Genomic DNA, 18,091 nt, shown 5'->3' with positions numbered 1-18,091 from the left:
GAAAAGAACCACATTCCTTTTCTTAAGGCTACTTCTTTGGGTAGCACCATGTGGTCACAGGTGAGCACACACAGAGATGGGCATGGAGAACAAGAAGGAAAGAAAGAGACCTGAGTTGGATGATGTGGCACAGCACACCCTCAGCATATCTGCTGATTACAAAGAACTGGCAGGAGTGGTTGATAAGCCTAAGGGCTCCTCAGCAGGATGCAGAAATTGCCTGAAAAGAACCTCATGAAGTTCAACAAGGAGAAGTGTAAAGTCTTGCATCTGGGGAAAAAAAGTCCCAGGCACTAGTATATGCTGGGGACCACCCAATTGCAAAGTATCTCTCCAATGAGGAAAGGCTGAAGAGCTGGGACCACTCAGATTGAAGGCAGCTCAGGGGGGACCCTAGCAGTCTGTATCAGCACCTGAAGGGAGGGTGCACAAAGGACAAAGCCAGGGTCTTCTCAACGGTGCCAAATGACAGGACCAGAGATAATGAGCACCAACAGAAACACAGGAGGTTCTCTCCAAATATCAAGAAACACTTTTTCACCGCCAGGGTGGCAGAACACTGACAGTAGTTTCCCAGATGGGTTGTGGAGTCTCCTTCCTTGGAGATATTCAAAAGTCACCTGGACATAGTCCTGGGCAACTAGGTGTAGGTGGCTCTGATTGGGCAGAGGGCTTGGACCAGATGACCTCCAACGGTCCCTTCCAACCTCAGCCCTTCTGTGATTCTGCGACTTGTGCCACTCACGTACCACAGTAAAGGGTCTTAGACACTTTCTAGAGCATGGGAAAAGAATGTTTCAGGAAAGAAAAAAGGCTGTTAGATGGATATAATGATTCACTTTAGTTTTAGGTTAAAAATATTCATAGTGGTGTGAGAAAACAATGCCGCTAAGTCTTCCTTCTCCCCTGATTTGTAAGGAGATACAGTTCAGGCTGGAAAGATAGCAAAAAGAAAACTTCAAAAGGAAATTAAGCTGATGCATCAAAGATGTACGGAACCACATATATTTTCTAAAGCTTCAAAAATATTATATTTATTAAAATAGCGTTTTTAAAGCTGAGGTTGTGTGACTCAGTTTTAAAGAAAAGTTGAATAGACATGCCTCTTTTTATGCTAAGGAACTTCAGACATCGTTGAAGAAAGCAATAAAGTAACTTTAGCAAATTCCCAATGGACCCTTCCCTACAATACCAACTCAGTGCAATTTCCCACTAATAGTGCACTCTGCCTTTCTACATCACTCCTGACTCTGAACTTCCCTAATTTACACAATCTGCATTTTCTCCATCAAATGTTTCTATGAGCATTCTTGTCAGCATTAGCATCTATCAACTTCAAATCCATAAGTGTGACAGCCTACACTGCAGATTTGTTCTCCTTTCGGTTATCTTCAGCTGTGGGGGCAGCTTCACCAGAGCAATTCCTTGAGACTGACAGAATGAAGCAATAATAACTGCACCAGATTAAGTTACCTAAGCCTCAAGTAGAAAGAACTCGACTATTGAAAACACCATCTTTACCTGTCACCTCAGTTTCTCCAGCTGTCCTGCAAGGTTATCACTGAAGAATGTAAACTAGGAAAAATCCCCAGTACAACTCAAAAGGTCCAAATATTTGTTAAAAAACATCCCAACAGATAATATTGATGTCATTCACCTGTCCTGAGAAACTTACAGGCAATATGGTCCACAAAGCATACAGGTGTACCTACCTTTCTCCGCCACTCCTTTGGGATGCCTGTCGGCAGTCTGGCCACTGCTTTGAGCGCATCATGCCACTAAAACCAAAAGCATCCAAAAATGTAGAAAATCCATCATTAGTTTAATGCAGCAGTATATCAACATTTACAGCCTTGTAGACATGCACATTCATTTCATCTTACTGCATACATTTCAGAGTTTAACTGCTTAATCCACTCATAGGGAAAATATAGATTTATTACTTAATGATGCAATGGAAGTATTATATTCTTGGACACAAAGACTCATGAGATAGCTGAGTAAACAATGAAAGCCTATTGCATTTTCTGAATATGAATGGAACAGCTTTTGATGCAATTGCAAATAATATGCTGACATGATGATGACAGGTGTGCTTCTGAACTAGGGCAAGCACCTTGACTGCAGAGAACCCAGTCCTTCACAAACTCAAAAGGAAAATTAATCAAATTACCTGCTGAAAACCATTTTGACCTAAAGATGGTTCAAGAGTGAATTTCAATTTTGTATCAACCCCTAGAAACAAAGAGAAAAAGGTCATTATTTTCATTTAGCTCAAAAGGAGAAGAAACCCAACACACACAAAACCCCCACAGTTAAAACGAGAACACAAAATTTTGCTTCGGCAACTACATTTCAACCTGTTTCTGTGAATTTTTGTCTTCACAGTGGATTCAAGGCACATATTAAGAAGTACATGAACAAAGTCTTTAAAATGTAGTAATATCCTCTTCAATGATGTAGTTTGGCACAACTCACTTCACTAAAACTTGTGTAGTCCACTATTCTACAAACTATATGAGTACCCTCCAAACTGTCATATGCATCCACAGAAAAATACATGTATAGAGACAGTTTTGTTTCATCTATGTCACCGTCTTGACATTAAGACACTCACAACTAATTTCGAAGTTTGGGATGCTAAAATTATTGTTCAGAATGTAATTTTTTTTTAATAATTCTTCAGAACGTAAAGCACATTTTGTCAGTATTCTCATTTAGGCTTAATTTTACTTTGTCATGTGAATAAATAATTTTAATTGTTATAAAGTGGGCCTGCTAATAGTTTATAAAATATTACATAAAATACCAGGATCTCAAGTGGATCCCAACATGGCACCAGAGTATGCCATAACATAAAGAATAATAACACGTTTAATTTGCTTTCTATCCCACAGTCTGAATGTACAATTCTTTGGTCCTTCAAATGCCGCTGTCCAGAGCTCAGGTGCTGAACAGTGTTACATTGCATCCCCTCCCTCCAGTCTGCTGGCACAAACAATAAAGCCTTCCTTTATTTCCCCTCCATAATTGAATAAAATTGATTGCTCCATATCTAAAAACATAGTACGCATAGCCCCTCATCTTTGCAGAATATGAAGCCAAACATTTTTAATATATAAATATCCATACATATGTATTTATACACACATATAGACACACAACAGACAATCCTGCAAGGTTTTAAGTATATAAAATCCACACTAACCAACTCACCAGTAATACTCAGTGCTTTAGAGGACTAAGCCTGCAAGTCTGACAGAAATGCAAACTGTAGTGGCATTTGCTAATTATGGAATGTAAAATGTCTTTCAGTATTAGCATACTGAAATGATGTTAAGTAATTTTAAAGCCTTGTTGGCTGATAAATATATATTTGAAGACAAAGATGCCTTCTTTAAGGTTTTTTTTTCTTTGTTGGGGGAGAGTAAAGAGAAACAAAGAAAAAAATCACGTAAACCCTGATATTGTTTAGCATTTCAGTGTTTTAGAATTGCATCGCTGAGACCTGGGGATTGGTGCTCTCATTTCTCTGCTTCAGATTTAAAAGACATGCTTGTTAGATCTAAAAAAATAAAGGCTTATAACCATAATAGATATGTCTTGAAAAACATTAAAGGATTAACAGCTAATCCTGGAAGTAACTGTTTATTAGTATTCCTTCCCATAACACTATGGTACTCAGCAGGGACTCCTAATAGATAAATCTGTTCCTAGTAATTTAAAGCAATGCAACAATGCCAGTAACCCACTAAAAGTAAATTGTATCGCATTTGCTGAAATTGGAAAAAGTGAGTCTCATTCCCAAGCAAAAAGAGTATAAGTACTGCAAAAAAACCTAATACATAAAAAAAGATACCATGGCAGAGAACTCCTTTTGTTAAGGAAACAGATGCTTATGTTATCTAACACTACCTTGTAGCAAAGAACCAAGACCCTTCCAAAATAGCCATGTATTCGTTTCCAACTCAGTAGCCAAATATTAATCACTTCACCATTTTCTAAGACTTAGAGATCCCAGTTAACAACTTCTCTCTTTGTCTTATAAGCTTCCTAAGAAAGATGTAAGTAAATACCACTTCAAAAGATCAAGCACAGTATAAGACAAAACCTCAGAGTAAGGCAAAATCTATCTATAATTATGTGGATATCGTGAACAAGGAGCTCACACCAGGGCCCAGGTAGCTGTCTCTCTTGATTAAATGAGACTGAAATGAGATCCTTGAACCTCCATCTACAGAAGTTTATTAAACCATGGCAGACAATTAAGACAGGTGTCAAAATTACTGTAAATGAGAATAACATCACATGGTAACACCAGACTACACAGCACACTGTCTTCCGTATGGCAAGGAACATCTCAGTCGGGCCATGCACTGTGACCTCTTGTAGAAGCCATGGAATCTGTCCCCCCTTATTTGTTCCCTGTTAGAAATATTCTCAAAATCAAATTATATGACAGTGTTGTGACAGGGGAGGGGAAGAGCCATGGGGAGTGAGCTGTAGCCCATATAGAAACAGTTCCTCATTTTCACCCATTTTAAAAGAACTTAAATTTCCTGAAACCAAAAAATTACAACCTTGTCCATTGAAAAAAAATACAGTGAGTAAGCAAGTAAAAAAAAGCTGCAACACAAACAGTACAGAAAGCAAGGCAAGGCTATGCCCACCCAGGGCATCTGCAGGATGGCAACCAGCAAACTGCAAGCAGCATCTCATTATCTGACACTTACTTCTGGTAAAGAACCACCTTGCTACATGCAGTTTCTGCACTCTTCTCAAGACATTTGTCCTTGGACTTTGGAGCTTCAAGGAAATGAGAGCCTATCCCTATTCCAACCTTTCTAGGTGTCCTAAACCTCCTTTCTCCATCATTCCCCTTTTCCTGACAAATCTCCCACCCCTGCACATACTGCTATTTTTTTTTTGCACTGTTCTGTCATTTTCATCCTGTCTACTTTTGCCTGGATCATCGCCAGTCTGTCCCCAGGGGCTTCTTCCATATATAGTCTTCCATCATCTGCTACATCTTACCAGCAACTCCCTTTCATTCTGCATTCAGCTGCCTTCTCTCCACGAACTAACTTAGATTCCCCAATATCTTCCTTCCCCCTCAGTACCCCACATACCTCAGCTCAGGTCTGCACCCATTTTCATTGGATTTTCCCCTTCCTGACAATCCTCCATCTCCGGGTCACATTCCTCTCTACCATGTAAACCTATGCTTTTTTGCAAAAAAGACCCTTTGGGGCCTTAGGAAAACTTTTCTTCCCAGCTCCTTTACGTGGACAGCCTGGCAGAAATGTACCACATACACAGCAATAGTTCCTACTCTAAGTGCTGTCAGTTAAACTCTGCCCTTTTACATCAAACCAGCCAGGCTACATCACCTTCAGTTCATGCACTTTCAACTGACTCTTCATACCTAAGATGCATATTAATTCATGTAAGCAGGAATATGCTGGGAACACATTTGAATTATTAGTTCCACAAATACAAGCACACATAAAGGTACATTTGGCACCAAATTTCTGAAGGGTAGGGGTATGTCAAAATAAGGCCTGCACAGTGCTCTTGCAAGCAGGTCACCAGAAACCACTGCAGAAAAGTTACGTAAAAAATAAAAGGAAAAAAACCCAAGAAAAATATTTTAAAAACCCCATAAAACCCAGTTCTATTAGCTTTTCCATGTAAAATATACAGTGACTCCTAACAAGAAAAGGCTTAAGAGGAAAGATTATTCTCCTAGGATTCCCAAATCCTAGCTGTCTTCCACTGCATGACCAAAATGTAGCACAGAACCACAGAGCCACAAGAGGGGAGAAAAGCACCTGGGTGAAGGAATCAAATTCCCAGTTCTCCCTCAGCAACATTAAACAAAAGGATGAGGTAAACTCTGGGATTTTTTGGGAAATTTTAAACCAGAAGAAGTGTAGGAAGATGATCTGTTCTGATGCACGTATGTGATCTATAAAGCCATCGCTTTAAAATAAATTTACAAAGTACACTACTATAGGTTCTTGGCTGTACTTCACAGTTGCTGAAAACTCTCCCACAGAAAGCCTATAAATATTTTATCAAAAATAAATGAGGGAAAAGGCCTAAAGCAGCTTTGTGTGCAGCAGGAGCCCATATATGGTGAGAGAGAAGTGGCCATATAAACTACCACTATATTATTGCTTATGTTATTTCAGGAAGATTCTTAGCCTTGCAATTTATCTCTAAATATAGGTTTTCATCTGCAAAAAGAGAAACAAAAGTAACATTCTGAGTAAATCTGCATGAAATCACTTCTATCAGGAGCCAGAGCTCACTGGAACGTATCAAAACACATCTAAAATCTCCAGTCTACAGAAACTTCTCAATACAGACACTGAGTAAAATTTGAAAGAAACTTCATCCATTATATTTTTTAAGGGTTCGTTAGGTGCCCCATCTCCATCACTCTATGCAAGCATGCATCCTCAATGTTATTGTCTTTACTTGCATATGAACAATATGGAAACCCCAACCAGTGGGATTTTTAAGACTATGGCATTCCTGGTTATGCCTCTGATCACATCCCCTGGTCTTTGTGTGAGTGTAAATAAAAGAATGTCATTATCCAGATAACCTGGGATACTAGCAGACTACTGTTGGAGCAGGGGACTGTGAGAATTACAAGTCAGGAAATCTTGAAAACAGCAACACCATAAACCTGTACCAGAATGTATCTGAGAGCTTATTAATAAAAGCCTCTGAAACTCATCTCAGACATGTAAGTAGTCAGCTTTGTGTGCTTGATGCACACACATGAAGCACAATGGAAACTGATCCTTATGCATTTCCATGTATTGCTCTATGTTTCAGTGGATCTCTGGCTTGCATGCTTTGTAAATGCCTATGATTAGGCAACATATCAACAACATTTTAGCTACAAGTGACAGTTCTAGCTTAAATTTCCAGTATTGAATTTAAATTGAATTTAAATTTCCAGTATTTTATAAAAAATAAAATCCAAAATTTTGCTGGCAGGCAACTAGAATCTAGCATTCGGTAATGATCACCCATCAATGCTTCTGTTGAGAGCCCACCTCCCTGGAGCAAACATACTTTGTTGGTTGACCACCTGGTTCTTAAAAGATTTTAGTGCTGAAGCAAGTTCCAGAAAAATAGCCGCAAAGCTGATGCCTTCCCCTTGGGAAAGGCATGGTTGCGAATTTAGACAATACCCTACAGCAGACAAAGGCTGGGCGGGAGGAGGGGTCTTCGGCCGGTCTAGAGTTACTAGGTTTATCTGGGGAGGCTGAGTAGGACCAAGGGGAGAGGCTGGCGGAAAGCTGCGGCACCGAGCCCGGGGCAGAGGAGAAGGGAGGGAGGAAAGGAGGCAGCAGGGACAAACGACACAAAAGCGCTGCGAGGCGGCGACGCCGGGCGGGAGGCGCAGGGAAAGCAAAGGGAGAGCTGATCCAGGATCCGCCCGGGCAGGGGCAGCGCGCTGCCTCCCCGCAGGGCCCCGGCCGCCTCCGGCCTCCCGCCGGGCCCGCCTCGCACCCGCCGCGGTGTCCCCGGCGCTCCCCGGCCCGGGGCGCCCTCGCAGGCCCCGCAGCCCGCGCTCCGCCGGCCCCAGGCCCGACCGCGGCGCCCAACGCCGGACGGGCCCCTCCGCACCTCCCTCGGCCCGGGGCCGCCCCGGCGCTGCCCCCCGCCCCGCCGCGCCTACCCGCAGCCCACATCGCCCTCCGGCCGCCTCCTCCTCCCCACGTCGCCCCCGCGGCCCCGGCCGCTCCCCCGCTCGGCTAAGCCGCTTACGGGGCGGCAGCCGCCGCCTCGCCCGGCCCCGCGGGTACCTGGCTCCAAGGTGCACAGCAGGCGCGGCGCGGTCCGGGAGATGCAGCTGCGCTTCTTGAGCACGTTGCTGAGGATGGTGCCCACGCCGCCGCCCGAGCTCTGCCGCTTCAGGCATCGCCCCCCGCGCCGCAGCGAGCCCGTCAGCCTGTCCTGCCGCATGGTGCCCGCGGGCTCGCCCTAGGGCGGCGGGGCCGGGGGCATGGCAGGCGGGGATCTGCACTGCAGACAGCGAAGTCCAAGTGCGGGAGAGAAGAGGGAGGACAAGGAGAGGAGAAAGCAAAAAGGGGAAAGCAAAAAAAAAAAAAAAGGAGTTCCCGCCCACAATCGTAGCATCACTGCCTGAATAAACCAGCAGCCTCTCCTCCTCCAGCACCACCTGGGATGCAGCGGGCAAAGGGAAGCAGCAGCTCTGATTAGAAATCAAGGGAGCCCCGGTGGCTGTGGGGCTCATCGGTGGCAAAGGGCTCCAGGACAGCTGCACAGCCCCCCAGGGTACACGGAGACACTCGACAGGGGCAATGCGGACACGGCTCGCTTGACGCTGGTTAACAGGAGGCAACGCTGAAATTTCTTCGGCGAATGAAATTAGCTAAATATCCACCAAAGAGTCTTCTCATACAGTTCTCTGGCCTACAGCTGGACATACATAGATAGTCCTGCTGCCCCTTTCAAAAAGCTGTCCTAGGAAGGAATTCCACATGCACTGCGAGACCACAGAACAGGGAGAGAGAGAAGAATATAACAGCATCTCAATGCCAGGGCAGGCTGGATCAGGTTCTGCAGCCAGGGCTGCTTACGGACAACTCCAGCAGCAGCGCAAGCCAATGGGCTGCACATTATCTGTTTCTGACTCTCCAGCATAGAGCCTCTGGACATTCTCAGCTAAAATAACATCCTTTTCTATGAATCTAAATTGCAACTGCATTTATAAGCAATGATGTGCCATGCACTAAATAGTTAAAAGAAGCTATTCAACAGCACTTTATTAGATGAATTTTCCATTACTATTTGTCCTAACAGAATCGTAAAAGGGTTTAATAAAGAATTTCAAACTAGTGGTTCGAATGACAAGAAGGAAGAGCATTTGAAATAATCACAGCTTTTACAACCTAAACCACTCAGTGTTTCTGTGGAAGGAGAGCAGATTTATCACACCACATTAGACAGGCTCAAAGACCAGACTACCTGAAGTCTGAGTCTACCTGCCAACGACTGTAGCTTTGAAACAATTTGCTCCTTTCTTAAAAAGATGTTTTACTCAATCACATTATAGAGAGGAGAAAATGAGCAACAGATAAACAGTGAAGCCAATTACATAAAAGATACACAATATAAACCACAGAATCAAGCCTTTTTTAAGATCAGTTATAGCTATCTTTAGAAGTCACTGTAAAGTTTTCAGAGAAGCGTGATTTTGATCACGACTCTTTAAATATCTGTTTCAGTTTTCGAGAAAAGTCACTACATTTGAGCTGCTAGCTTGCACTGAATAGATAATTAAGTCTGTGTGTTGGTGGTTCTTTTTTTATCAAAGGTGACACTTCCCTGCTGATGTAGATATGCAAATCACCTTCTTTCAGTGCCAGCTGGAGATGATGATTTAGTAGTTAAAGCATCAAATTTTAAATCAATTAGTCTCCCTAGGTGTACTGAATGGACCAGTGGGACTGTACCAGCAACATTTAAATACAGAAATAGCCATGTTATCTCTCTAATATTATTCTCCCCTTGCTTGAGCACCATTCACAACAGCACATCATTCTTGGATCATTTCAAGACTGACTAACCCAACACCACATGCCGTTGCCCTAAGTCTCAGGAGCCATAGCCAAAGTTTCAGAAACCACTCATTATCCATACAGTGAGAATCAGTCATCAAACTCAACTGAACATAATCATACGTTACCTTAAATTTTTAAACAATTACAAATCAGCTCTAAGACATCAGTATTTAACTGATAAGGATAATCACCTCTCAAAATGAGAATTAGGTATCCCCATTACTGCTCTTTCTCCTACTTGTCATCTTATTGCTATAAGAACACTGGAAACAATCAGGACAATCATTCTGTGACTCGGGACATGGATACTTCCAAGCATACCAGCATATCATTAAGGAGCTTTGCCACATGCCAGCCAATAAACACAACGCTGAATAAAAAAAATGTAAAATTGAACTTCAGGAGACAAAATGAAGCCACCAAACCATACTAATGGGTTTGATGACTCACTGGATCATTAGAACAAATGGATTTTAGAGACAGGTATAACCCTTCCATTAAGCATACATATCTTAAGGGCTAGAGCCTAGTTTCTAGAAAAGTGGATGGCACTGGATTGTAACCACTGATCAGTCAAAGCCTCTAATTTGCCTATGGCAAGATATGTTTGCAATCATGAATCTGGTTAGATACGCCAATGCACAGAAGTCTTCTCAAGTCCACAAGGCCTCATCTGCAGTTACTGACAAGACAGATGACATTCAGAAAGGATTGTGGGGGGAGGGCGGGGGGCAAAATCAAAACATTTGGCTGAGCAAGATATGTCAGCTCCAGTATTTCGTAATAATCAACCTGAGACTTCTCTTCTCCCCTCCCTTGTAGTTCACGTATTCCCTCCTACACAACCGAGTCACTTTCTGAAAAACCTTACCTCTTTATTTAGTTCCTCTTTGCAGTCTTACCACCATCTGCTACCCATGCCACTTTAAAGCCAGAGAACTTAAGAATACTAGTTCATACGTATAACTTGTTCCTTTGTTACAATCAATCTTATGGTGGTCGGTCCTATGATTACTGCCAGGATTTTACAAACTCCATGTACTTTAAACCTCTCCATTCCTCAGCCCTCTTCTGTCTGCACTACGACAACAAGGTAAAACACAGGCAGCTAGAAAGGGAGAATGAGCACAGACAGATGGGGCAGTGACAGGAACAGTAGCGGAAATGGGGCCACAGATCAATCTTGCTTTTAAAGAACATATTTGTTTGTATGGAGCTTTAATTACCAAACCCAGGATTACTGAAAGGCATAGTTTACTGCTGCTCTTGTGATGTGTGCTAAGAAGACTACTGTAATCAAAAGACTAAAAATGGTAAGACATCTTCAGCTGCGTGACTGTGTTTCATGAACTCCACATCCTCCTGTTTATTTCACAGAAAAGAGTACAGATCTCCCTTAATTCTGATTTGCATCACAACATCCCAGTAAAACAATTAAAATCTGGGGAGAAAAACCTTGTTTGCCAGGACTTCTGGACATCTGTGTTGGCAAAAATACTTAAAGCAACGCGTACCCATGAAAAAATACATTACAGTAAATATATGGTCTGATAATATGGTAATATGTTTCATCCAAATGCATTTTGGAAATTACGCTTAGGCAGCATCACTACAGCAGCTGCCAATAGAGCAAGTATCAGGAAGACATACTTATCAATAGGATGAAGGGGGGAAATGTATTGCAATCACAAGGAAAAACCTGTTATATTGACCAAATCATAGCCCCAGAACTCCATACACTACCTTTAAGGAGCCCAAAAAATGTATCCAGAAAATGTGACCCCATTACCACTGGGTTTCAAATAGCTCTACAGAGTTAGCAAATAAAGACATTTTAAATCCAACCAACACATGTTCTGATGTGTATTGTAGTTCATCATAAGCTCAAAAGAAAAAAGGCTTTCACTTGCAAATTGTAATGTACAAGAGAAAACACATGGAATGAAATATGTTCACATTGGAAGGAAGAAAGGGTAAGGCACTTGGAGATTCTCCCAGGAGGCAAAACTATTTTACATACATTTAGCCCATTAAACCATCTTCACCACTGGAGCACAAGATTCCTATCTTACCCAGTTCTACGTGTGTTCTATTAATAAATATCCCCTCCATCAAAACCAGCCCTGCTTCCTTCTGCTTGATCCTAGAAGCCGAAAAACAAGCACGACCCACCTTGAGTTTCACAGTCCTCCAACGCACCAGATGGGGCCACCTCTGACAGCTCGATAAGAGGTCTCTGGCTTGTTGGGTTTTTGACACTGCAGGGGCACAGGCGCTACAGTGATGCTACAGCACATGTCCCTTGACCACAAAAGTCTGTGAGGTGGCACAGCCCAGCACATCTCCCACTTCAGCCTGCAAGCAGAGCATCCCTTCCTGCACTGCCAGTACTTTGTCTGCAGCTTCTGGTACTGATGTGCTATCTCAGACAGTGCAGGTGAGCGGGTGCTGTGATCCACCACCTGCCTGTAGCTGTGGTGTCGACCACCAAGCACAGAGTCTGTAGCACTGTTTTGCATATCCACAGCATTAGCACCTGACAAGGGAGCCCATCAGTAAGACTGGACAGATTTGTGTTATACAGAAGGAGAAATGTGATTTTGGACTAACAGATTCTTGTTCTGCAACCAGTCTAGTTTCTGCTGACAGACAAGTAATCCAGGGTTGTTTTTACTGCACAGAGGATGGTTCCAGAACCAGTAAAAAGAATGAAATTTTGCTACTGTACTTGTGCCTAGAGAAGGTTAATTCTATGCACTTTCAACAAGCAGGACTCATGAAAATGGTACAAAGTGTTGGCAAGCTACAGTCTCATGAACACAGCATTAATATTTTAAACTTTTCCATTGCATTAGTCATCATTTGTATCACTTTGTATGTAAATGTCACAAAAAAGGTCAGGACCTCACTTGTCCTACACTAGATATAACAGACAAAAAGTGCAGAGCCAATCCTTGCCTACAAAGGCATTCAGTGCAAATATAAACTACACAATGGACAGGAAATAACATCTACGATTTCCAGAAACAGAGAGCTAAAATTTACATGATTTAGCCTCAGGAGGAGTGCAGCTAGTTAAATGTTTCCTCTTCCCTTAGACTTCAGGCACGTAACCTCATTACTTATTTCCCCCTTCAAAACCCGTGGGCACAGTAATTACTCTTTAACAGACCCCTCTTTTGAAGGAAGCCCTAAAACAGCCCACTTGGAGAGCCTAAGACAGAGGATCCAGAGGATTCTCTCACTATAGAGTGATCTCCGGCCATGGGACTTTGTTTATAGCTATGATATCTGAAAAAGAATATTGCTTGCATGTTGTTTAGCCGTATCTGTAAAGGACTGATCCAGAGACTATCATTAAAATAGTACTGCTCACCGTAGTATATATTTTTTAACAGGAAATTAATCTACAAGACTGTATCTCCTGTAAAAAGCTCACTACTGTGTATGCACTACATGATCCTTCAGCTTATCTTAATCAGGATTCAGCCAAGATAACAAAGAATCTTGAATATGAAGTTCTCTTTAGTTGTGGTGTTTTGATTTGGGTTTACAAGTTGAATAATGTTCATAGTCATATCCCTCCTTGAAAGTTTTGGCAGATGTGCCCCGAGAAGTATGCCAAAATATTCCAGCATTAGTGAAAACACTTGAAAATATAATACATTCATTAATCAGTTGTGAAAGCAGTTTCCAGCAGTTTCCAGCACAATGGGGTGGACCTGTGATGACCAGTTTCCCATCTAGGGAGGCCCCACATTCGTAGGCAGTAAATCAGTGCAGGTAAGGCCAACTGCAGTCCCTTGATCCACTGGTTGTTCACAGAGTTGCACAAGATGCTTATGCAATCGGATCACGTAGGTGAAAATATGAAAGCCCCCAAAAGCACTTCAGGTTGCCAAAAGAGAAGTACAGACATGCCTGTAACCCCCTGAACCTGCCCACAACCCCTCTCCATTTGCAGATAGATAACTATTTAAATTAATGAACGAGGTGTAGAAAGACTTGACATTTGTTACAGTACCAGGGCTAAGGGCAGCAACAGCAGAATTGCATGAACCCATCTCCCAGACCTATGCTCAATCCAGTAAAGCACAAAGCCCCTATTTTCCTGAGTTCTTTAGAAAATCACTCAGCAGTAAGCCAGAAGCTTTTCTTAAACCTGTCTACAAGATAATCATATCAACCTAACACTGAATATGTTAGTATTCAAATGGTTTACATCACAAATTATTAACTCTCCTATGTCACCAACTCTCACCACCACACAACTAATAAGCTAGTATTCTGTGGTATCTGGAGTTCCTATGTCAAACTGGTTTTAAGGATAGAAGAATTAAATTTGCTGATAATTCAGCAATGCTTAGCACACAAGTGACAGCAAACAGTGCCAATGGGCTGCATAATAAGAAAGGATGGCCTATTTCACTCTAGGCCCATCACTGAGAGTTGGCTGTTCCCAGAGCTTAAAAGGAAAAGAATTGAAAAAAATCCCAAAAAGTAGAAATTAACTCATGTTTTTTAAACATCGTGCACCACACATCACAGGCACCTCAAATATTTCAGAAAAAAAACCCACAGAAAACCCCCCAATGACATTACAAAACAGATGTGATGTGGAAACCTTTATCTTAACATAGGGTTCAACAGCTGCACAGAAAGGACAAGGCAGAGATTTAACTCAGAACTATCCATGAAGGAAACAAAAAGGGGCTTAAATATAATTTTCCTTGATCACAAGACAGAAGTACGTTCACCTTATTATGCCAATAATAGAGGACAACACACTTATACAGATGATATTGAAAAGCGTGGTGGGCAGTAGTCTTAACAAAAGAGCTGCTGTTCTTTCTGTAGATTTATGGCAAAGTTGAGTGCCAAGGGACACACCATGAAGGGATAAGGTCAATAAGAAGGCTTAGAGATTAGGTTTTAATCATCAGCATGTTCAACATAGTTAAAGTTAAACATCTATAAGAAAATGTCAACATGGGGGGAAATTGAGAAGGTACTTGTTTTAAAATACATGATGGAAGTAGGAGGCACGAGCTAACCTTGAACACTAAGTAAGAAATTATAAGGATGGGACAACAGAGAAAAGTAAGTTGTGAAGAGTTCTGGATATTAAAGCAATGAGAGGAAGACATAGACTAGATCTAAAATGATAATAAAGAAAGCATAAACACAAGCACTTGTGAAAATCTGTTATTAATCAAACACTGAAGTCCACTTCTGTGTTTAATTCTTTGTATGTATATATGTTGTCTTCCAAAAGGACAAAAGTACACCCAACAAAAAAAGAATTTCAGAAGCTTTCTATGTCCAAATGCTCCCAACAAGCTCTTACTCAGAGAAAAATGATAGACAAGTAAGTGGATAGATATTTCCATGTGGTGAAATTGGGTGTGTGTGTAATTCAGCAAGAGCATCTAGTTTTCTTTTTTTTTTTTTTTTTTAACTTTTGGTTCAAATGCATAAATAAACTCCAAAGTTATAATTGCCACTTGAGGAGCAGTAATCTGTGTTGCTCTGATAAAGAAAATAAAAGGAGGGAGAAAATCAATTTATTTTACTTACTGCCTTCATGTGCGAGCTATAACAGTAAAGCAGATCATATGCAGCTACCTTAAGCTGATAGCTGCATCTCATGAACAAGGTAAAAGATGTGTCACACAAGGACTGCTAAAGTAACAATATATTTTAACTGTTGTAGTCACCAGTAGCATAAAGTCTAGAGTTAACAACTGGAATAAAAGACCTAGTAATACTTATACAATTGATAAAATATAGAGAGAACACTTTTTAAATTAAATACAAAGTAATGAATTGAGGTCTCAAAAAGCAAATTGCCTTCTTTTTCTCAGAGAAATTATTTGACTCTACCTAAGCACAGAATTAAAAATAATATGTTCCTTACCAAAATAATAATTAAAAAATGCTGAAGAGGCTTACATAAAAAAAAATAATTTTAAAAGTATGATTGTAAAAATTAAGAAATGTTCCTTAACCTTGCTACACAATATGAAGTAAATGCATATCTTGGCCAGTATTCACACCCCAGAATCCTGCTTAAATGCTACAGGGTAATGTAAAAAAATAAATCACCAAGTCAGCAGCAAATCTAATGCAATACATGAAAAAAGAATTCTGACAGGTATGATTTATAGTTATGCTAAGATAATACTTGCAGAAGAATGGAGGTCATAGCAGGTCCTAGCTCTAAATCTGAACTGCTCTTGCTTTATTAGAATCTAATTATTTGCTCAGCACCTAATACAGAAAATGAATTTTACAGTGTGAATTGCCAGCTTCATTGATCTGAACTGCTATTTCAGAAACAAAAAGATTCTAACCCCCCCAACACAATGAAAGAAAACAAAACAATTCTATGTCCCCAAGACAAGATTTATTCAGAGACCAAACACTTTGAAAGATTTTAGATTAAAGAGTAATTGCCAAAGTCAGAAAAATTATTAAAGACAAAAAGTCTTTGCTTTGGGCCAGAAAACATTATGGAAACAGGTCCATGTTTATACATAAATGTTTTTATATGTTTAGTACTTATTTGCAGTAATGCTAAGGTCATCCATCAATGACTAGGCTCAGACCATGGAAAGCTTTCATTAGACAGGCTGGTCCTGTACTGCCCAAGGAGAAGAGTACAGCTCCCCCCACGGATCCTCCCTCTCCCATTACACATAGCCTACATGGACAGAGCTCCATTACACAAAAACAGAAACAAGACCCTTTCTGGGGCTGGGGAGGGGAATGGTGCTGACTCCAAGAGAAGTTCATATAAGCCCCACAAAAGCTCTTGGAACCAAAAGCCTTGACCAGTTAATAAGCACCACCACTCAAGTTTTATCACGTATACATTGGTTCCCATTTGCAGATGCTAACAGTTCCTAAAAGAAAATTTTGTGTGTACATGAAGCTGTTGCAACCCCAAGTCTTCCAGAACACATAGTTCTTTCATCTCCCACATGCAGCTTCACAGAGCTTATCTCCAAGTGTCAGAAACAGAAAGCAGCTAACAAAGAAAAAGAACCTCAAACTAGCACCTCTCCTTCCTGAAAAAAGTACATACACTGGTCATTTAAGTAAATTTGACACAGATGGTTTTTTTGCTGAAATCTGTGAGATGAAGAGGCAAAAGTAGTTATCAGTTCTGACAACATTACCACTCTAAGCTTTTATACTCAACAGTTAAATGACAATATTTCAGTTCATAACCCACTCTTACAGGACAAGTTTATTGAACTGGATAAGTGTTTAGGGTTTATCAAAGGCTCATTTAGTGCTGAAGCCTTAAGCCATTAAAATTGATTTTGAGCATGTACAACACCATACAAGCATGAGTTTGCTAACAGCAAAGCTCTGTTTGTTTATTTACTACTGTGTGTCTTTGGACAAGTAACTTCACTCCTCTGAACATGTGCTTCTCCTACCAGCCTTCAAGGGGTCTTGTCTCATTATGTTTTTCAAAGAGCCTGTGTTTGTCCAGTGACGTCCAGTTTGTCCAGCTCAACAGGTTCCTGACTTCACTGGACCTCTATAGACATTATTATACATATCAGTAATATTCAATTATTTGTATTAGTATATGTTTTAAAAATATATCAGCTATGTACATTGATTACCCCCCCACACCCTCGCTTCCTTTAGTGTCACTGTGTAATTATTTTTCCTTCAGGACCTAAGGCCCAGTATCTATTGCTGCCATTGGATGCTGGACGAGACAAGAACTTGGCAGTAACATACTGGGGGGGGGAAGGGAGGGGGAATAACAAAAAAACCCAAAAAACCAAACCCACACAATAAAACCCATATCACATTAAAATTAGTTATTTTAGCTAATTATCATTTATCAATGCTAGCTAATTTATCAATGTTAGTTAATTATCAATGCTAGCTAGCTATCAGTGATGCCTAATCCAATCCAAGAACCAAAAACTGTTCATGCTCTGTATTTTGGTGATATGTATTGTATGGATGGCAAGGAAAACACTAATCAGTAACTAGGTTGCTGTGATTTTAGGAAGGTAACAATAATTTACAGAGAAATAAATTTAGAGGCTATTTCAGTACTGGCAAAACATAGCAAGAAGTTTCCAATTTTTACTAAGAAATAAGATATAAATGATAGGTTGGTAAGTAAGATCATGTAACATGGAGACAGAACATAGATTTGACTTCCTTGGCAAATTTCAAGGATATGTGAAGAGCACTCATTTACTGCTCAGTAAGTCAATTTCAGGTTATTAACAGCATCAGGAGAGAAGCATTTTAAAATCTGAGGTTCTCATTTAACTTTTCCTCCAGAGCTGCTCCAGCACAGAATTATAAGCAGGACTATTGATCCAAATAGACTAAGTTCACAGCCCATTTTTCTAGCACCTTGTTTTTAAATGTCAAGCTTATCTCACAAAGCTGCAGAAACATAGCTGCTGGCACTGCCTGATGCTCCATAAATCAGTCTA

The 18,091-nt window shown here is 40.9% G+C and overlaps 1 protein-coding gene across 4 annotated transcripts in view; it reads right to left on the bottom strand.

Moving 5' to 3' along the window:
- Positions 1 to 18,091, bottom strand: part of TBC1D30 (TBC1 domain family member 30) — a 53,210-nt gene that overhangs the window by 20,230 nt on the left and 14,889 nt on the right. For 2 of the 4 annotated variants that reach the window (XM_050325349.1, XM_050325350.1), the window contains exons 3-4: positions 2,174 to 2,235; positions 1,713 to 1,778 (exon numbers count right to left, since the gene is read on the bottom strand). In XM_050325349.1, coding sequence (XP_050181306.1) covers positions 1,713 to 1,778; positions 2,174 to 2,235 — 128 coding nt within the window. Of the gene's footprint in view, positions 1 to 1,712; positions 1,779 to 2,173; positions 2,236 to 7,829; positions 8,092 to 18,091 lie in introns of those variants that run through there. The other 2 variants (XM_050325351.1, XM_050325352.1) reach the window with 2 other exon arrangements.

This window comes from Myiozetetes cayanensis, unplaced genomic scaffold (assembly GCF_022539395.1).
Source record: "Myiozetetes cayanensis isolate MyiCay16 unplaced genomic scaffold, myiCay2020 scf3, whole genome shotgun sequence".
Lineage (NCBI taxonomy): Eukaryota > Metazoa > Chordata > Aves > Passeriformes > Tyrannidae > Myiozetetes > Myiozetetes cayanensis.
The sequence above is the reverse complement of the archived record's forward strand: the minus strand, read 5'-3'. Positions and strand labels throughout refer to the sequence as shown.